Source organism: Corvus kubaryi, unplaced genomic scaffold (genome assembly GCF_017639235.1).
Source record: "Corvus kubaryi isolate FWS band 111438036 unplaced genomic scaffold, C.kubaryi_AGA036_p1.0 split1-37296, whole genome shotgun sequence".
NCBI classification, from domain to species: domain Eukaryota; kingdom Metazoa; phylum Chordata; class Aves; order Passeriformes; family Corvidae; genus Corvus; species Corvus kubaryi.
The window spans coordinates 6,488,038-6,510,212 of NW_024582075.1; the positions used below are offsets into that span (position 1 = coordinate 6,488,038).

The window sequence follows — 22,175 nt, forward strand, 5'->3', positions numbered from 1 at the left end:
AAGGGATGGAGCGGGAAGAGCCCCCGCGGGCACAGCCTCGCCCGGCAGTAAAGGACAGAGCCAAACACTCGAGACATTAAGCCATACAGCAAGCTTTAATATCCAAAAAATCCAGTCCATTACACACGGAGAACTGCGGGAAGTGCACACACAGATGTGAAACTTCCCACTCTTACTATCTTTGCAACCAATTTCAAAACATAACACATTAAAAAAAAATACAGGACGTTTTACATTTATCAAACTCCATATAAAGAAGTTTTACACTGAAGATTATGCAGCATTTTATTTTACACCTGTTACCATGTATAGTTTAATAGTGACCTAAAAGAAACAGTCTCAGCTGACGAACACCTTGAGCATTTCCCCCTGCATATAAAACTAAATAAAACAATGATCAAATTCTAGAATACACAATTATCCCTGTGCATTACAGTAAAAGTGGCGAATTCTAAGAACCCGTAAATAGGACTGCAGGTAAAACACTACTAACAGCTTGTTCACAACATTATTTTGCTTCCCACTCTTAATGTGACTGTTGCAATTTAGAAGCAGAATGCTCTGGAAAAAACCCAGCATTTTCTAGATCAGAAATAAATGCACATCACTGTATTACATCCCATGTAAAAACATCTTCAGAGAACAAATAAAAATGGCACCTGCAACAACAGGGAGTGGCAAGGAAAAAACCACCAGAACCCAGGATATTGACACTCAACCATAAATAAAGAGTTCCATTGCTTATTTTTGAAAAACAGAACACCACATTTCAAGGTATAGAATGTGTAGGGGGCAGCAACTGGGTAATATTACCGATAGATACACTCACCACTCAGAACTGACATTCACCTAACCTCTGTCTTATTTCAAAAAGCCTGAAAATCAAGTAAATTACTAATCATATTCTAAGGGAAGAAAGGCAGACTGAAAGCAAAGAATCACAAATTCCCTCAAAAACTGAAGTAAATGGTACAATACAGAAAGTAAACCATGTGGCTTTTTACTTTTACCATGAAAGGATTTTTATTTTTAATTTATTTGTTGAATAGCAGTTTATAATTTTTAATCACATCTCCCTCAGAAGAAGGTAGAACTCTTGACAGTTCATGCACTTTTAGAAACAAGAGAGTTCAAAGAATAGTTTAAGCCACAGTGCACTTAAAAACTTCTGTAGACCAGAAGCCTCTGTTCTCAATCATGACTCTGAGCAGAAAGGGGCACAATACTGAAACATATGCAGGCACGTGCTCTATTATGCAGTGTTGAAAATACTAAAAAAAAAGGTTTTTTCCCGCCTTGCAGATTTTCAGTTTAGAAATAAAGGCACAAATTTCTGGCCTTGACTGGAAAAATCCAAAAGCCAGTAACAGATCTATTAAAAAGATGTGATTAGGAGGTCACCATGAAAGACGGGATAAAAAAATAATCGGAAACAAACAAGCTATTGACCAATGTCCTTATAGCCAAATACGAAAAAAAAATTCAGCCATCATCATAATGGTTTTATATTTTAAATATATTTTTGAAAATGCATCAAAATGGAACTTCAAGGTAATCAATATTATGAAAAAACAAAATGCCTAACATGGCACCTCCTCTCAGACTAGTGACTGTTAATTAAGGTTTTTCTCAGGTACATAACTCCAAAGTGACATGAGATTCAGCCTCTCGTACAGTATCACGACTTGTAGATTAAATATTCACCTAAGCCACATCTGTTAGGGAAAAAAACTAATTAGTAGGAGAAGTCACATGGGTAAAGTATCTGAAGTTACAAGGACATTGTCTACCATTTGGCCTGCATATCCTGGCTAAGGTGGAGGTGATTAGGTTGTAGCACATACTTACATGTAACTTCACTGCTCCAACAGGTATTTTTAAGTTGTACTACCTACATATGGCATGGATAACTCAGCTACGTTCAACAACTTTAAAACTTCTGGCTTAAGCAGTAAGAAGATGACTCAAAACCAGTGTATTTCAAGAAGGCAAAGCATCTGACACATTTCAGCTCCAACACTAAGATCAATCAAGACCGGTGTTTTCCGGAATGGAGGTTAACATACTGCTTCTCTGTGCCATTCTGCTTTTCCTTCACTCAGTATTCTGCTTTCACGTAGTATTTCAAATCACCTATAGGTTCTCTTTTTAAATTAAACTTCTAACAGTGGTACAGTCAAAGATTAGATCTTGTATAATAACCTATTTCACTTCAGTTCCACAGAAAATGCTCTAACAGTTCTGATGGCTATTTTATCTGTCAAGAATAATTTTACCACTTCCCAACCATTTCAGACTTCATAACTTAAGTATACATTTAAAAATACTTCTCTAAAAGTGACACAGCTAGTACAGTAAGCACCTCCATGCATTCCTAATATCAGAAAGTAGAAAAAAAGCACTATAAATCTATGAAAAATGAGGCAGCATTAGCAGAGAATTAGCCTAGTTATGGCAAACATTAAATTTTGTTCTCAAGAAAACACTTTTGCTTTTACATTTAATGCATTCCAAAGCCCAAAGACAGTGCATGTGAACATTTAATCCTTTCACAAGTATATTATGAATATGCATGGCATAGTATATGTCTGAATAGCAATAGAGATATTAAGAAAATAGACACTATCTATATCCTCTTAGGAACAAGAAGGCACCACTGATTTGAGGTTGTGTCCATACATCACCGGATCATTTTATTCTCATTTCTAGCTTTCAAGCCAACATTATTTTCTCAATAACCTATTCAGACCACTACTGTTCTGGTTTTCTCACCACAAACAACACACATTCATAGTAGTATTTCATCATGGAGAGTTCATTCACAGTGTAAGTTGACAGTACAGATTCTTTCTCCACCTGAAAACAAAGCAGCAGTTTTCAAGACAGCTTCTCTACAGGAACTATACAAGAAAATGCTACACAGCATTACTAGACTATGAGGCCCATCTGTACACTTCTTAAAAAATTAGAAAAGCAGCCAATTTTTAAGATACAGAATACCCCTGGAAGTTATTAATATAGGCCATTATACTGAATGATATGGTGGTTTATTCAAAGCAGTTTGTCTGATTCATAACAATACTGCTTATTGCAAACTGCAGCATCTTCTTACCTCTATATGGAATCCATATTGCAGGATAACATTTTTTATATCCTCATAGCTTAATTCTATGGAAAGTTCATTTCCCAAGTTTTCAAAATGGTAAAGGAGAGGACCTAGAGTACAAAGACAACAGAAATGGCTATCAGAAAGACAAAATGTATCTTAAAAACCAAAGCACATACTGATAGTACAATAAACGCTTATATCCAGATTCACACATTTAAAAATATGGAAGGTTCCCTGCCCAGAGCAGAAGGGTTGAACTAGATCATCTTTAAGATCCCTTCCAAGGCAAACCATTCTATGATTCTATAAATACTGACAAAAGAACATATTTCTGTTACTTGAATAAGATTTTTATAATGAATTTCAGAATCAATGCAAAACGAAAACCGATAACTTTAGCTCTCATTCAACAATTTTTAACATTTTCCTACCAGATTTTGTTTTCTGTATCTCAAAATTTCTTCAGTCCAGCATCACTGCTGTCTCTATAGCTCAGAATACAAAAGTCTGCTCAGGAGCTCTGCCAGCACTCTGACTGGCTAGGACTGGGAGGGTGACCGACTGACCAGTGACTGACCAGTTTTTACTATGGAAAATGTTTAATGCCTGTGTCTTGTCTAACACTCCTTCACCATGGAAGACTCCAATAAAATCTCATTCCCAAAACTTCCGCTTTGAAGCAGAGTAACCAATTAGACATTGGAAAAAAAAAAAAGCGCAAGCATGTATTTACAAGTTTATTTTCTTAGACAAATGGCAAAAAGCCAACACAGAACACTACATCTGTCAAAAAACAAATGTTTGATGCCTGAATGCAAAACCTGCCACTAGCAAAATTTACTTGCCTATTTAAGAATCATATGGTATTGACTTGATTGTAACTAGCAGACATCTGAACATATTTTGAACACTTCTGAGGTAACTTCCAAGCCCTCTGTTTTTCTAGCTGTACAGTTTTCTGCACAGACACTATTACTCACACACACTTTTCAGGTATACTATCAAAAATCAGTCAGAAAGAGCAGTTGGTCATACTTGCCTACATTTATCCATATTCCTCCAGGCTTTAGTATTTTCCATATAGTATCAATATAATCAATAACATTATGTGCTGTATCTATGAAAAAGCAAGTTGCTACACAGTCCCAAGTATCTGCATAAAAAGAGCAAAGTATACAGAGATCAGTTTCAATGCTTTTAACCCTGTAGAAGTTCATCATTTAACCCTGGCTGTCTGCTGGCACCCTCAGCATTACCTTCAACTAACAACAGCTGAAGGCTTCTAATTCTGTTGGAAGTAAATAAAGTATTTTGGTTTATATTAAAAACTGTTAACTTTGGGTTCGTTTGACCTATATTTATGTGTGTATATGTACACATACACATTCTAAAATACTACATATACTTCTTACATATCCACTTAATAAAACTGTTCATACATGATATAAAATTATAAATATTATATACTGTAAAATGTAAATGTTGTAACACATTTTATATAAATGAAGGCTCAAGTGCGCTATTACTCACCTGTCCTATGAATTTCATTATGACAACCGTTAAAAACACAACTGGAAAAATCCCCAGTGATTTTAGGCCTCCCTAGACAGAATCTAGAATAATACAGGTCTGTACCCTAAAGTGTACTTTCACAAATCACTTAGCTTTAAAACATTTTACTCAGTATTTGAATATCTGCCCAGCTGGTTTTTTTACTGGTTAATTCAACAAGCAGGAACTTTCAAAGTCTGCTTTTTAAAGCAAGAGTCTCCCTGTTTTTCTCTAAACAGGTATTCTTGCAATAGCAAGCTTTAAGTTCTATAAATAAAAAAATTAAAAGTCTTGACTTATGCCAGTCTTGAATGTTTTTAATGTTAAAGATAGAATCTTCAGAAAATTAAGCAGCTGTAGGGAAGGCTCCTGCAACATCTGTTAGACAAGAAAGTGTCCACATTTTCTATAACTAGGAAGAAAAGAAAATCTGATTTGGAGTAAGAAATTGATCTGCACTTTACTGTACAGCTGGATAAACATTCTGAGTAAGAAAATCTTGCTACAGTTAGTTCTTAATACTTGTAGATACACTTCCATTCTCTTTATAATCTATCCCAAATACTCTGAAAGTATGTAAAGTTACATGGATAGCCTAGAATTTTGCATTTACTCACTGCACTCGGAATAAATTTCCTGAAAATCCCCTGCTGTCATAGAGAAGTTTGAACCTGAAGGAAGACTGTGAGGATCAACATCTGGGAAATAAATTGGTCGTATCTGATCAGCAGATCTTCTGTTATTGCTAAATTGATGAATCCAGGGATAAAGCTTACATGAGTTAATTTCAGAGCATCTGCAAAATATGAAAATCACCAAAATTGTTTCAACTAATTGCTTATCTGTAACCTAGATATGTAAGAGTCAAAGTTCCTGTAACATCTCCACATTTGCTACAAGACTTAATCTAGCTCACCACACTTCAGACCACCCATCATAATGAACTAATCAAAAAACTAATTCTAATCTGACACAAAATCATTACCACAAAGTAACTGCCTTTTTTAGTTCTAGAATTTTCTTTTATGACTTCTTATAATTTTCTCCAACTTACTTCTCTGCTGAAAAGAAAATACATATGTTTATTTTGTAAGATTAATGAAATTTATGGTCTACTATATTCAATAAAGCTAAGATTTTCTGAATCATCTCCTTTCCTAGTAAAAAAAAAAAAAAACACGGAAAAAACTAGTAACATTAGTTCCATGATTTTTTTTGGAACTGTTTGCTCTCATTCTTGACTCTTCTGAACCACAATCATAGGAAGTTTTGAAGCACAGCAAAATAAAAGCATTTTTCAGATGCTAACTGAAGAGATGCTTTAAAAATTCAAAAAATAAATAAGCCCCATTTTGCAAAGCACGGTCGTTTCCATGTTGCAAAGCACAACAATAGTAATTTTAAGTTTGTAACATTTGGATCTTTGCAATCATGCTAAGTAAACATGTCTTTGTAAAACAGAATTTCTGGGTTGACATGAGTAACTAAATCAACTCTTATTTTAAAAATTGATAAACATAGCATTTAATAGGAAGCTTTTCCCACCATTCTGTAAAATTAGTTTGTAACTAAAAAATGAAAAAAACACTTTCTTCCAAAGACAACGAGAGGACATATCAGCCCCACAAAATACATATCATCAAGGATTTCAAGCAATCTATTGGGTTACAGAAAGTGCACTCTTTTGGCTGGTGGTTAGAATACATCTGTGATAAAGTCTCTGAAATAATACTTTTTACCTTCTCCATGTCGTATCTCTATTTCATTTCATCAGTTAAAAACTAAAACTTGTACTTGAGCAGCACTATACAGCATTCAACAACTTTCTTCATATATATAAGTAAATATCTATCAGACATATGCAGTTGGTTAAAAAAAAGTAAACCCAAAACCAAAGAACAAAAAAGCCCCCTAACCACTACAACAGCAATAAATGAAAAAGATTAGAAAGGAGTTCATGTTCACATAGACTTTGAAACAGTTCCAATGTAATAGAAAACAGCAATCCCTTTTCATATACAAGCTTGAAAACCTCCATTTCCAGTTTCGACAATTTTTACTTCAAAACCAAGTATTCCAGTCCTTGGCAATTCCACTCTTACAACAAAAGAGTGTAGTATACGTTCTGTTATAAAAATCTAACATAGTTAAGTGTGACACACTTCCTTGTTTTCCACAGGGGCAGAATATTCACTGTTTAACATTCAGATGAAAAGACAGTTTTGGAAAAAATCAGTAGGTCAAATCTCACTTCTGACTACTGGTTTACAGTATATATATACATAACTTAACTGTTTTCATCCTCAGGTATTCGTGGGCATGCAACAAACACAACTAGTAGTCTTCTCCAATTGTCAAGATTTATCTAAAATTATATTCTTTCCAGAAAGTAAAGAAGAAAAATACACCATGTAAGAACCTTATGCATACAAGGGAAAGCAGAATTTCCCATACTAGGACTGAAACAGCCTTGGAGCCACTGAAGCTTAACTAGTCCTGGGTCACTTCATTCTCAAATTAGTTTCCTCAACAGAATAACAAACTCTAAATAATTTCAGGTATTTACAGTGACCACAGTTACACCATGACATACACTCTACATACCATACCATGCAACTTTATCCACTGTAACAAAAGTTCACAATTTCAGAGATATGAAAGGGTTTTTTTTAAACGTGTGAAAATCAGCAAATACCACTTTGCACACAGAAATATTAAGCCAGGCTCCATCTAGGAGCCTACAGTAGCAATGCTTGACATTACAAACAGTACTTTGTCTTCCTAAATATAAACCACCATAAGAGAAAGAAGGTAAAGCTGTAAGCTGTAAAACTGTAAGCACATGTGAGCAAAATGGTTTTAGTTAATAAAAGCAAGTATAAATTAAATTGAGACTATAGTTAAAAACCAGTTTACTAAATTCCTTTTTCTGACCACTCTTCTTTAGGTATTATCTTCAGCTTATATTGGTCATTGCTGTTTCTTCCAGTTTCAGAAAAGCAGATGTACAGTTCAGGCGGCTAACTGTGAACAGCCACTTAAGACAAAACTGAAAGAATCTTCAAGTCCCTAAAACCTTCATAACAGACACATCCAGCCCACAATTACATCTGGCAGAAAGGAATGCTTGGACTTCAGCTAAATTGACTGCTGCTCAGAGTCATGCTAGCAGTATTTTCTTCCATGCTAACAAGTGAATATAAATGATAACTTGTCCAGCAAAGATGAGGACTACAGCAGTTGCGCAATACTCAAAATCTCATACTGTTAGCAAGTTAAATACATATACACCTCTTTGCTAAATAGCCTACATAAACAGGAGACACTACATGAGCATTAGATGCTAAAATTGCTACAGTTAGCAAAACATGAATCTTTAGGATAATTTCACATATAGGCCAAAGACGCTTTAATTAAAGAAGCATGTCATCAGAGGGTAGGGGTGAAGTTAACCAACTTCTGTGACCAGTGCTCCCAAAGATGGGAAATGAATGCTTTAATGCTGCTTTGAAGGTCCAAAGCATGGGCAGGAATGTAGCTTCCTTTTAGTAGCTGCAAAGCATCAGTCAGATCAATTGTAATACACAATTTCATCTCCAAATGAGTCACTTGAGAATAATGCAGGAAAAAAAGAACAAATGAACCTCCAGTAAACATTTCTTATTATCACACCAACTACTACTGCTACACGCAGATATGCAGCAGGTATTATTCAGTGTCTCCCCCTTCGTTTTTGAACAGCAAGCTGTACGAGACGTGAGATCATCAACCACAGTGTGCTGTGGACAATCAGTCTATAAACAGGTGTCCAAAACATTATGGTAATACAGAAAAAAAGCCAATAGTTTAGGTATTTCCAGCAAAGGTGTATCATTTCAGACTGATGAATGAACTGTCAAATTCTGCCTCTGTGAACTGGGCACTAACTCCCCCCAAAGAAAAACCACCCCCCATACCTCTTTCAATACTTGCCTGCCCATAGCCTTCCCACTCCCCTTCTTAAAAGAACAGTTGCATGTGCTGCCTTTTTTCCTCTCTAACAATGTGATTTTGAAACCTGTAACTTCCAATGCAAGTGGCAGAACACCAAAAACAGAAATGTCATTTTAAGTAAAACCTTTAACATGAAATTTACTACATTTAAACTTATTATCTGAGCGTAATTGCGGAACTATTAACTCTTTATTTTAGCCACTTGCTCACCACACTTCAGTGATTGTTTTTCTTGTCAAAACAGTGCCTAAAATTTTACTACTGAATGTAATACTTCTTTTTTAACAGCTATCCTCTGTTAAAAATCACCACCACTAAATGCCATGGACGTATTTACTAGCCCATATTCAGTAATTGTAAGATAGGTGTCCGTTTTACAGAAACAAATGTGAAATAAATCATAAATCCTAATTAAAATTATGCAGAAAATCTGTTGTACAACTTAGAGATTTTAAATCTCCCAACTTGAAAGTCATGCTTCTGTAATTTTAATGACTCAGATACAGTACTTCCTTCCCCATTTATCCCTAAGACTTTCCTTAAAGCATTCTATAAAGTGAGCACGTGCGTCTTATACTACGACTCATAAATCTATTCTTGTGAGATCTACATTATTCAGACTTCACTGGTTTATCATTCTGCCTCTCTAGGTTTTATTCAGCAAGTAAAACATAAGCTATATACCTGTTGAGTACAAAGTTAGAAGAAAAGAGCATAAAGAGGCTCCATTCATTTCCTTGGCAAGCATAACCGAGCATAGCTATTTCCCACGCCAATCTACCTAGCCCAGCACCAGGTACCAGGATATTAACTTTGGAGAAATCCCTGCAACAGAACAAAAATAATAGTTAAGTCTTTATCTGATACCCCTTAACACAACTTAGAGGTCCAGCCAAACATTTTTCCCATCATATACTTAGATATTGTATTATGCTTCCTGTATGCCTTCACTTTTAAATGGCAATTGAGCCTGTTCTGACCAGAATGGTTAATTGTACAGTTAAAATAATTCACAGAAATTACTCAAAAGAACATATACAACCCTCATTCAGAATACAGAGCATAATTACTATACACAGTCTGTTTTCCTTAAAACTTCTACAGTTATCAAGCCAAAAATTTCTCAAGTGAATTAAAGAATATTGTCATATAGCATGTACTTTTCTTTGAGCCCCACTGATAATCAGAAAGCATTCTAGACATATTGTTACCTTGCAAGAAAAAAAAAAATAAAAAAGTATTTTGACACGAGAAACAAAAATATAAAATCTCCATAATCAGATGAACAATTCAGAATGTAAAAACCTTAAAGTAGTGAATGTTTCAGCAACGATGGGTTCTTCATATGCTGCTCACTGGTTTTGCTGAAGTACTCTAAGTGACGTATTCCTAAATCAAAGTACATTGCAGCTCTCTAACCCTTTACCCATACCTAGCCATCAAGCTGAAGACAATCAGAAAACATCCAGCAGTGTATTTATTGAAATATTTAGAAAAATCTCTCCCAAGTGCAGCAGCTAACAAATAGAACTAAGAATCTCAAAATTCACTCCTCTCTGAGGTAGAAAATGCAATATAGACATAGTCTAATCATCAGACTTCCACCAGAATGCAATCAAACCTTCACTCATAAAACATAAAACACTCCCATGCCAAACTGAAAAGACCTTTAATCTAAAAAGAGTAATTTTTCAGTTTCCAGTGATAAACAAGACTCCAAGAGTTAACAATTTCATACACCAAAAAAAAAGTATGAACATTCATATACCTCCCCACACTGTTTTGCACAGCACCTTCAGAGACAAAACATATATCTACCAATTTATATGCAACTACATGAAGGAGGCCACAATCAGATAAAAGACACCAAAACACAAAGCCTTTGACTACTTAAAAATTCAGAATGCCACAAAGGGTTCGAAAGAGCTAGGATGCTGCACAAGCATGAAGATGATTAAATCCTAAAAGCTGTACTTTTCTGAACACTATTACCCAAATCCAAAAGGAAGTATTATTCTTTTCCAAAGGCCACGCAATCTAACAAAGCAATTTTAACAGTGCCTTTTGAGTTATGATTTGATCATCTAGTTAGTGAGGTCTCCAAAATGGAGAATCATTCCATTCATTTCCATTCCATTCATTTCCATTCCATTCTACAGCCAAGCTCTTCTCCTGACTTAACAAGAAGCTGGAAATCAAGACTTCGTTATTACTGAAGAGCACTCCTGTGACGCAATGGTTCTCATTACCTCTCTTCTGCAGGGGAAACCAGAAGAAAGCTAGCCACAAAGTCCTACTGAAAAAAAAAAAAATTAATTCAGGAGAAAACTACATGGTCAATACGGAATTTTTGAAAACAGGGTACCAGAAAAAGGAAGAAGAAAATTGCTTTCTGGTAGAAGCTAGAAAAGCTTCTATGTTGCAGCTTCTCCTATTCATAATGGTACACTGTTATTCCAAACATATTTTCTAACCTAATCTATTTCTCCACTTCCTTACAATTTCACTTTATTTATGAAATATTTAGACTAGCTCTACACAGATTTTAGCACCCCCATGTGGACAATTCTATAATAAATGGGCTGATAAGCCATGAACTGCTTTCAAGATTACAATACATTGATTAGTAGAAAAGTCTTTTCTTAAAGCAACCTAGTAACCAATAGATATGCAGGTATAGTCACATTTTGAAATCTGCACCTTTATGCACCCTGAAACAAGATAAAACCTCTAACAGTCAAGTGAATTGATATTAAATCGCCTGTAGTTGTCTTCTATCTTTTCATTCACAATATGAAGTTTCTGTATTTCTAAACTCATTTTCCCAATTCTCTCTTACAGTTTTCTATTTTCTTTTCCTAGTACAGACTTAACTACACTTTCAATTGCACCTTTATTAAGGGATTAAAGCCTGGAAATTTGTTAGCAATTTAATTTCTATCTACACTCTTCATACCAGTTGCTGGAGAATGCTCCTGGCCACAAACTTCATTTCAGCAACAGAGCACAACTAATACAGCACAATACAATCAAACCACAGTCCACAGACACTAACCTTCCAAAATGGCCCAAGAGCCTCTTTTTGAATTTACAGTCAGAGAAATCAGGTATGTGGCAAACTTACTGCATAACAAGTAGTGACTGCTTATAGCATCCCATTATAAGAAAAAAAATGGTCAAACACATTTTTCAAGACTTAAAAAGAATTGTTTGTGGCAAACTGTTAATGAATTACGTTGAGTAATTATAATAGCTAAAAATCTTTAATTGCACATAAACTGGTTTTTTTAAGGGCTATAGTCCTTTAAGAGGATAGAAAAACATGCTTTTCTCTGGTGGATATGTGATTGCAGCACTTAGAAAGTCAACTAAAAAAAAAATTAACTGTGGTAACATAATAACCCGAAGTTATCCACAACAGAAAACAAGTCTTGCACCAGCCAGCAACAGGAGGATTTCTATGACTCACATCCAGCAGTGGTTAGGAACATAAATGGGTACCCAACAAGAATCCACTAAATACTTGTGGGCCAAGAGGGAAGTAACAGCTATTAACCTGACAGCTGTGGGGAAAGGTGCTGGCCAAGGAGCAGAGAAGAGGCCTGCACAGTACTATTCAGCTCAACTACTGGAACTGCACAAGTCCGTTAAAAATGACAGTGAAGAAATATCAGAAACAATTAAAATCTGTCATGCCCTTTCCACACTGCATTTTTCAGTGTGATATATTTTCAGCTTTTAGAAGACTATTGATATTAATGAAGATTTTAACTTTTCAAAGGTACCCTTTCTAAAACCAGAAAATTAAACATGATAAAAATGGAGGCTTATTTCCTGTCTATTGTATTGTAATAAAAAGCAATGATGCTGAAGGGGTAGACATGCTCACCAAAAGAAAAATGAGCATATCTTATCAAACACAAACCTCATTTTTGTAAGCTAAACACTGCATTTCAATTTATCAAATTAAGTAATAAATACACACGTCACACCTTGATGGCCTTCTGATCAGTGGAAATATCACCATAGGAACACATTGTGGGACTCCTTTCCTAGTGTTTATACTCTTTGTAACCAGATGCAATTCTTAGTATACTATCTTCTGTTAGTTTACTTCAATCACATTGTCAGAGATTTTTTTTTAAAGACAAATGCTAAACAGCACAATCATTTGAAGAGCAATTCTTCTCCAGACTTGGCAGCTGAGTTTTAGATATTTTCATTTAAAGACCCTCAAAGCACGAAGTGATGCAGTAACACTGATAATATATTTGCCCTTAAATCCAATGTTTAAAGGAAAGTTTAGGCAAAGTAAAAAGACCTGCAAGGATAGATGTATTTCATATAAAGTCAAATAAAATTCAAATAAAGCAGAAATTTCAACTCTACTATAACTGTGACTGAACACACTCAAGAAGTATAGTCAAGCTTGGGCTCAGGACTAATAAGCTGTTTTTCATATTAAAAGGAAACTAAACTCTGGTGATTTCTTTCCGGGTGTTCTGTCAGCATCTTGGAAAATACATCTGATTGCTGGACAGAATGACACAGATGAATTTTAAGTTATAGCTCATTCCAGAGGCCTAGTTTGTGAGAAAACCGGAAAAAATGCCTAAGGTATACCAGTTTTGGCCATGGAACAATAATTAACAAAAAGGTTAATTATTTCATAATTTCATTTGAACATGAAGCTGATGATCTTTACTTCCTTTCATCTAAGCAGGAAACCAAGATGAGAGAAAAAAAGGGAAACCTGAAAAAAATTTATGAGTATGCTCGTTTATATTTTCAACTTAAATATCTCCCTATAAAAATGCTTCAGTAAAAACATTTCATTAAATAAAAATGTATCTGTTTTACTCTTTTCTCCTACAGCAAGTACGTTCATTCTAATCCAAGAAATCCAAGATATTTAAATATTACAGACCTCCTGTGAGCTGAAACACAAATTCCAACATGAGAAATTCAAGAAATCTATCAGTTCTTCATGAGGACCTGATCTCATGAGATTTACTTAAAACTGCTTTGTTGATCCTACTAACAGATTCTGTGCTAAGGTGCTAAGCAGAAAGAATAAGAGGCAGGAACAGCTTTCGCCATTTAATTTATTTTTACATGATAGCCTTATCAGAAGACTAGACTGAAACACACATTATAACAGTAGCACCTACTAAACAACTATTCTGATTTACAGCTCCTTTCAACCATTGCTTTTACTTCTTCTACCTCCCAAAGAGCAACCATACACAACACTTCATTGCTTTTTCTGTTTACATGCCAACAGAACTCATACGTGTCAATCTTGCAAGTGCAACACTACACGGTGCGCATGCATGGAGTGAAACATACTTGGGTAGGTTCAAAAATTTAAACCCCTTTTTCACATTATTCCAATGCATGGAATCAGTAATGTTAACAAATTATGTTAACTAGAAACTGAATGTACCATTCCACTGAGTATTACATATTTGATGAGTACTGCAATTTCTTTTACAGAGTGAAAGGTGACTGGCACTGACAGTTTTGAATTTATAATATTATCATTTTCAACACAAAATACATTTAGAAAAAGTAACTCTCATGATCCAGTGCAGTTTTTCTCTAGCACTTTCATTTCATCCTTTCAGGAGACTTTAGTGCTCTGTGCTACAAAAGGAAATTCTAAAGCAATGCAAAGCTGCACTCTGAGGTTCACCTACAGGCTGTGTTCTTTCACACACTGGAGTCCACGGTCAGTCCTCTCCCACTATGAACAATAGAGTAAGCCCACTGTGGTCAGTTGAGGACCTGTCAATCCCTTCAAACTGGAAAAACTGCTCCACTCCAAAATCACTAAGTCATAGAATATGCCAAGCTACAAGAGACCTACCAGGGTAAGACAGTCCAACTCCTGGTCCTATGCTGGACACTCCAAGAGTCACATCGTGTACCTAAAAATATTGTCCAAACACTTCCAGAAGTCAAGACAGGCTTGCTGCTGTGACCACCTCCCTGAGGAGTCTGTTCAGTGCTCATCCGTGTTCAGGGTGAAGAACCTTTTCCTGATATCCAACCTGAACTCCCCTGACTCAGCTTCATGCCATCCCCTTGGGTCCTGACACCGGAGAGTGAAGAGTTTGTATAAAATTTGCCTAAAGGCCAGACTGACCTGCCAGGGAAGTTACTTCTTGCACAAGGGTGAAGTGGCACTGCCAGTTAAGCTTGACAGTACATGACTCTTTCTTACATCAAAAAGCTAAGTACACCTAATCAGGAGAGCCTTCGGTCACCAGGAAAAATGAGTGAGCTGACATAGCAGCTAACAATACGTGAACAGAGAAGAGGTTTTACCTAAGTGCTAATGAATAATAAACTTTTAATTATGTATTTAAGCAATACACATTTTAGAAATTAAAAAAAATAGTTTGACAAACTCAAACTTGTAGTAGAGATGTTTCATCCACACAGTGATGTACTGAGATTTCAGCAGAGACAAAATAAAACTCAAATGGTACTTCAGAGCTACCACAATAGGGACACATGCTTTGACACATTAGTTTTGTTTGAAAACGAGAATTCCCTGCAAAGAAGCACAAAGCTGTCAACTTCAGATTCACCCCATCTGTTACCACATGTTGCTTCCTATTATCAACTGGAGTTTTTGAAATAGAGTTCATTGACAACAAATGTAAAAGTTAAGATTTTCCAGCCTCAGTCATGGATCTCTTAAGATTTGACATAAGCTACCTCTCCCATAACCAAAATTAGAGTTAGCATCCAAGAAAAAAGCTGAATTGCTACTTTGGAGATTAGAATGATTACTTGCAAAACTAACCATGAATTTTCCTACAGATTTATGTATCAGAGATATAGCTGCAGTATTTAATTCATTTTTTATCTTATGTAGGCACTATTAGCACTAGAAAAATTGCAGTAAGTTCAGTTTCAGATAAAACATTTTTAAAGGTGTATGTAGCTTTAAACAAGTCAGTTCAAGGCAAAATAGAAACCGTATACACTCTGTGTTCTGCCACCACAGAAGATGGCTAGTGGAAGAAACTTAAAAAACTTTTCCAAGTTGTACAAGTGCATTATTAACGATTGCTGAGAGAGAAAAACCACCACAACAATACCCTGCTATTATCAAACCTACGTAATCGCCTGTTACAGTTATGAATAGAAAGTTCTCAAATTTTCCCACTGTAAGACCATTAAGTTTAAACTAAAACGCACTTTAAGATGACTGGGTTGATTAATTGACAGAACCAATAAACATGGAATTCTTATAACTCTATAACCTTCTGAGACTTTACCAGTATGCTTCTATCTAAATTTCCTAAGACCCTTGCATCAATGACTACTTTGGAGCTGTTAGCGAGCCAATACTTATAAAATTATCCTCACATGTGCAACTAAGTTTTAAGACTTGTCTTAGAACAGCTGTCTGAAACCAAGGTTAGAATTTACTATTTTTAGAGTAAATTCTTAGTGCAACTAAGTACAACTGCACTAGAAGTCCTCTTCCTTCCTTCCATCATGAAGGGCCAAAGTCTTACTTCCTGCTGTCACAGAGTCCCTCCTTTCATCTGCAGCAGACACACTCTGAGAATCTGCTAACCTGCAAACTTTACCTCACTGAGCACAACTTGAGTTAATTTCCTGAAAGGTTTACATGTATTTTTACACCCAGCTGCAGAACAACAACACAAAAATTATTGCTGGTTTACCTGGTATTACTTTGTAAAGCTTACAATTATACTCTTTTCCAACATCTTGTATTAAAAATAAAAACTTTCTTGATTTAAAAATAAATTCCACTGTGTTCATAAAAATTTCTCTATTTTTGAAACCAAGCTTTTCATTACTCCATAAAAACTTTGTTAGATTTGTGCAACAGTGTATGTCCACATAAATGTAAGTTTTAAGACACTATTACCATCTTTCTTTTGGAAAGTTCTTTACAATTTCACTAATAATTGGCTGGTAGCAGGAATCTCTCTCAGATTTTCCCTCTTCGCTCCAGTCTCTCACAAATTGTTTCAATGTGGACTTTAATTTATCCATGTCAAATGTTGAAGCTGGTGTAATCTTCCCACTTCCCTGAATAAAATGGAGAGAAAAAAAAAAGTTAGTGGAAAACATACCAAGTATCTTGAGTCTTGGGGGGGGAAAAAAGCAAATCATGAAGAGAAAAAAAGCCATGCTGCAAGAGCTGCTGGCAGTATCAGCTGACAAAGCACCTCCCTTTCACTCCTGGGACCAGGACTTAAATCCACCTTAATATCCTAAACAAACTGAGTTTGCTGGTCTCTGTTTGGCATTCAGGAGTCCAGTTTCTGTATCAGAAAAACAACACATAGCAAAGCACAACTGGTAGTCCTTATTCAGGAAAAGATCAGGTAGTGCAGAGGCTGAACTGCCTACCCTGAAAAAAGGATCCCTTTAGATACTGATAAGACAAAACTGAGAAGCTCACATGAGAGCTGCCCATTACTGTATCTTGCCTGTATCCACAGACTTCAGTTTCCATCTCGTCAGTCCTTTCACTCTTATCGTCATTTTTTTGATAGAAAGTAGGCCAAGTAGTAAAAAAAAGTATTTACAACATTAAATAACAACATTAAAAATATCTGGCCTGTCTAGAATTGTAACCAATCTACAATGTTGTAATATGTAAGAACCTACAGTAAGACAAAAAACATCATTTATATTCTATATAGTTAACAAAAAAACAATTTTAAAATGTAACCAGGGTAAAGCTAGAACTCTGGAGCAAAAAATGCCTTTTTACAGTAATTTGCCAGATTCACAGTTAGTTTTCATAACTGTAACTAACAGAACTAACAACAAACAGCTTCATTAAGCATCAGCTAGGCAAAATGTGAATGACAAGAGTGAGAAAAGTGTGAGCAAACACGAAATGATAAAATAAGAAAGGCAAAAGGAAAGAAAGTTGGAGGTCTACAGTGTGAAAAACAAATGCAGAAAATCCCAAAGCATAAAGAATTTCATTTTGGAGCAAGAAAAAACTCCATTTTAACATACATCTTCCCCATATTCTTTATTTTCAAACATATGAACACAGTCATTCACAATGGTTTGTAGTATTTCTTGATTATGATCAATGCACTTCCGAATCTTGTCAAGGTGAGGAAGAAATTGAGGAAGAAGACTCTGTTGGTTAGCTGGGAGAGACTTAAACTGCCTCTCTGTCCTGTTCACTCGTTCATGCATATTCGTTCTAAAAAGCAAAAGTTTTAAATATTTAGAAGCAATATACACATATGTAAATAATTCACTCTAAGACATTACAATTAAAATCATTCATTTTGTTATACACAGAAAGTGACCAGACTCCATAGCTCCTTACCAGAGAACAAGTTTTCTAGAATTTTTAAAGCAAAAATTTTTTAAGCTCTAGTTCTACTTTACCACTCTTTTTAACACATTCCAGTTTAAGAGGACTCTTCTTTCCTTCTTACAGTTTCATCATCAACCACTCATTTCCAGAGCAGGTGATCACTACCTTAATACACGGATCTATAAAATTTAACAACCAATCATCTCCCAAGTCTGTTTCACAAATCCAATTTAAATTCAATTAATAGCTGGATGCAGCAGTAAGCTTCGATTGCAGAAATAATAAGACGTGGAGTGGGAATTGGAATCCTCAAAACCCACTGCTTTTGGAAGAACTGTAAAAGTCACAGCTGGACCATACCAGAGTTCTGGCAGCCACACTAAGATACTAAGCTACCTTCTTTTAACAGCATATCCCTCATAAGTACTGTGAGCATGATAATGTAACCAATGCAAACTAAAAAATATTTTCCAATTCTCCAGGATAGAAGCTTCATGAAAATGGTGACTCTTCCAAGATTTTGCTAGATTTGATTTCTGTCTAAACTGACAGAAGAATAGTTGCTAAGCACAGTCATGATGACTCTAGAAAGAAAATTCAGTAAGAGATACTGACCCTTTTGACCACCAAATTATTTCAGCTGGTCAAGTCATACTGCAGTTTCCCAAAGCCTTGTGTTAGCGCACAGCAGCACAAAGCTGAAAAAACTAGCCATTATGAAAGACAGCTGCAATTACTGGCATTTTAGTTACAACCTCAGTCTGGAAATTTGACCAGGTAATATCTCATTCATATGTTACTGAGAACAGCTCGTTCACTGCAATAGTGTGGTGGTGCATCCTCCCCCCGCCCCACCCACTCCTTTCCAGGCTGCAGTGTGATCTGAGAAATGCTTGTTAGGCCTTGTCCTTGAAAACACCACCTGGACTCAGCTCTTTCTGAGCTTATCAAAAAACACTGTCTGCTCTCAGAACTCCTACCAAGCTTCTGTTTTTCTCGTGACCAGCCTTGGAAAGTATTTCTCCAGCCTGAATGGCATAACATTCCTATTCTTGCAATTTCAAAGAAAGGGCTGACCCAAACTGTGGCCAGGATGAAACACTGCTATGACTAAAGCTCACTCTATGAACAGCAGTCCAAGATGGGGCCCTTTGAGCTCTCCTGGACCACAGAGGGCCTGTGACCAGCAATCTTCTCCCTCTGAGGGGGATGCCTCTCAGAGCAAGCAAACCCTCAGGTTTGCTATACCTGGAGGATCGCCAAACCACAACATGCCCTGGGCTGATACCCTCATGCCTGTTGGGAGACACAAAAGCATCCAAAGTGCATATTTTCACTGACCTCTGAGGGGAATTTTTCCACAGGCACCTTATCCTCCACTGACTATTTCTTGTCTGCATGCATACCCTTTTGCACATATGCTATAGCAAATCTGGAAGTTAGGTTAAGTTATAATTATAATTTAGGCTAAATGCTGTTAAGCATTATTTCTCTGTTAGATTGTTACAGTTAAGACATAAATTAAAGTATAAGTTAAGTGAAAGTACTGTTAAGTTTAACTGGTGTTAAGCTTTACACCACATTCCTTTTCATCCTGGTTTACACTGTCTTTACACACAGACACACACACACACATACCTAAGTAGTTTCAATTCATTCTGCTTTCATTGCCTGGTTTTTGTTTGGTTTTGTTGTCGCTTGCTTTCCCCTTGTTGTGCCTTAGTTGCCCTTTGTAAGTAGAGTGAACCTTGCCAAGGAATCTGTTGTGCTTTCTAGTTTAGTATTAAATCTGGCTTTTGCTCATACCCTTGCTGGTGATTTTTTTGAGCAATCTCAAGCAAACTTCGGGGCAAATAACTACAGTAGTTTAAACTTACATTCAAGGACAAGAAACAGAAAAGAAACAAGAGAAAAAATAAACTGATGCTCTACATAAAGCACATGAACTTAGCTCTTAGCATCAACTTAGCTCAACAACATCTTCCTCAAAATTTTATCAGGAAAAAAAAAACCCTGCTATGCTAAACTGCAACCATCTAGCAGAATGAATAATTCACTGTAATCAGAAAAATTACAAATAATAAAGTTATCTCTGTTTATCTCTAGAAGACAAGAACAAGATCTGAACTCATCTGAAAGTGTGTTACTACCTTATTCATATATGTTTCCAAGTTAACTGGAAATATATGCATGAGTAAACAAAAACTCCAATTATTAAGTACCAAGATATGTCATTTCACCTAAATTTTGAGTTATTTCTTTGAGACAGAGCTAATTGCACTGAATTTCTGTACTGGAAATTTGAGTCACATCCTTTTCTTATATGTTTACTGAAACAAGCAATCAAAAGCAACCCAAACCCACAGTTCAGCAGGAGGCTGAGAAAGATATTCCCAGCTTCTGAGGCCTGAGGGTACAATTACACCACCAATATAAATAAATTACAGGTCGGAATTGAATTAGTAACAACCAGTATTAGATACTTCCAACTAACTACGTTTTTGGTATGTCCAAACTGAGTCACAGAATTCACTTTGGAAGAGACATCGAAGAGTCGTTCAGACCAACCTCCCGCTCAAACATTAATCCCGAAAAACAAATGAAAGCCAAGATAGAAAAACCTCAAACAGAAGAAATTATACGAATATCACCTACTCCTACCAAGAACCTCACTACCATGTAAATATTATGGTTGTGTTACATTGACAAAAAAGGGTCCAGCATAGAGTAATGAGTCACATGATGAGGCTTTGTCAGCTGAAGTACAAATCTGCCTTCCAAACCCAGAAACAGGAAACGGGTTTACCAAAACAGTGAAGAGGACTGAGCTTTTCCAGTCTCCACTACACCACAATGCAAGTAACTTGCTTTCTCATCTATTCAACGGAATCGGTCCTAAAACTAGGTGTCCCCACCACCGCTGGCTCATTCCTATGGAGCCAGCAAACCCTCTTCTGACTCAACAGATGTTATTAAAAATAGCATCCATTATTTCCACCAATAAGTCTTATCTCTTCTGCAAAGTAAAATGTCTTTCAAGAATTTCCACCCATAATCGAAACACCATTTTGCATCTCTTTGGCAGCAAAGTACTACTGTTTTGAAGTCTTCACAGTGTTTTAGAGCATTTTGTCTCCTAAGAGACCTCGAGACACCCTGCCCAGGTTTGCTACTTTCTTTTAAGCTTTTGAGTTGGCAGACATCAAGGCGACTTTGTGCGCATCGCGACAGAAAAGCGGTGCAGAAGCCCTTTCTACACGCGGGTTCGGCACCCCGCCCCCAACACAGCGCTACGCACGGAGCGCAGAGCGGGAGGCGGCCGCACCACACGCACTACGAGCGCCCTTCGGACCCTCCGGAGGCCGCTCAGCGAGCGGAGGGACCCCGCAGGGCCCCACGCCCAGGGGGCAGGCCTCAATTACCCGTAATATCGGAAAGCGTTGATGATCCTCCGAAAATGCTCCCGCTCCAGGCGTTCCTCCTCCTCCACCGCCCTGGCCGATGCCGTCGTCAGAGCCCTCGGCTCTAGAGGCGGCCGCCTCCGCCGCTCGTCGCTCAGCGGTGCCGCCCGCTCCGCCTCGGCCTCCGCGCCCATGCCGCTCGCGCTCTCTCCTGGCCACGGCAGCTGCTCGCGCTCCTCCTCGCGGCCTCGCCGCAGGCCCCTGCGCATCACCTTGGCGGGCGGCTCCCTCTCGCCCTGGGGATGCGGCCTTGGCAGCGGCGCTTTCCGGGACACGGCGCACGTGGCCGACATCCCCCCCGCCCTCCCTGCGCCCGCGGGCACGTCCGGCGCGCATGCGCACCGCCGCCCTTCCGGCAGAGCGCCTGCGGCCCCGCGCAGGAGGGCATCGCGAGAGGGGGGCGGGGCCGCGGCCGCGCACGCGCACGCGGCGGAGAGGGACGGGGAGCAGTTCCCCGGCAGCGCGCTGCGCGCTCCCGAGCTGGTGTCACAGGGACGGGGAGCAGCTCCCCGGCAGAGCGCTGCGCGCTCCCGAGCCGGTTGGTGTCACAGGGGACAGTGGCTGTGGCGTGGCGCCCGTCCCCGCTGTGTGAAGCGGCACGGCGGGTTGCCAGTTGGCGGCAGTGACGCCGCAGCACCTCAGGCGTACCAGGAGAGGATCCACAGCTGCCGCGCTCCTCGGGGTACTCACGCACACGAAGTACCGGCTCAGCACTTAAGCC

At 37.6% G+C, this 22,175-nt stretch overlaps 1 protein-coding gene across 1 annotated transcript; it reads right to left on the minus strand.

Annotated features, from left to right (window-relative positions):
- Positions 1-76: 76 nt before the first annotated feature.
- Positions 77-21,781, minus strand: CARNMT1 (carnosine N-methyltransferase 1). The gene is made up of 8 exons (XM_042012714.1): positions 21,416-21,781; positions 17,678-17,873; positions 16,569-16,732; positions 9,338-9,478; positions 5,278-5,456; positions 4,149-4,262; positions 3,113-3,216; positions 77-2,856 (listed from the first exon to the last, which is right to left on the minus strand). The coding sequence occupies exons 1-8, from the start codon at positions 21,745-21,747 to the stop codon at positions 2,752-2,754; spliced, it is 1,335 nt and encodes a 444-aa protein (XP_041868648.1). The 5' UTR covers positions 21,748-21,781; the 3' UTR covers positions 77-2,751.
- Positions 21,782-22,175: the final 394 nt, after the last annotated feature.

Coding starts and splice junctions, on each gene's coding strand:
- CARNMT1 (XM_042012714.1), bottom strand. CDS start 21,747: ATGTCGGCCACGTGCGCCGTGTCCCGGAAAGCGCCGCTGCCAAGGCCG. Junction 16,733..17,677: donor ATAAAGAATATGGGGAAGAT/GTATGTTAAAAT, acceptor CATTTTATTCAG/GGAAGTGGGAAGATTACACC. Junction 9,479..16,568: donor AACTTTCCAAAAGAAAGATG/GTAATAGTGTCT, acceptor GTTCTGTTGCAG/GGATTTCTCCAAAGTTAATA.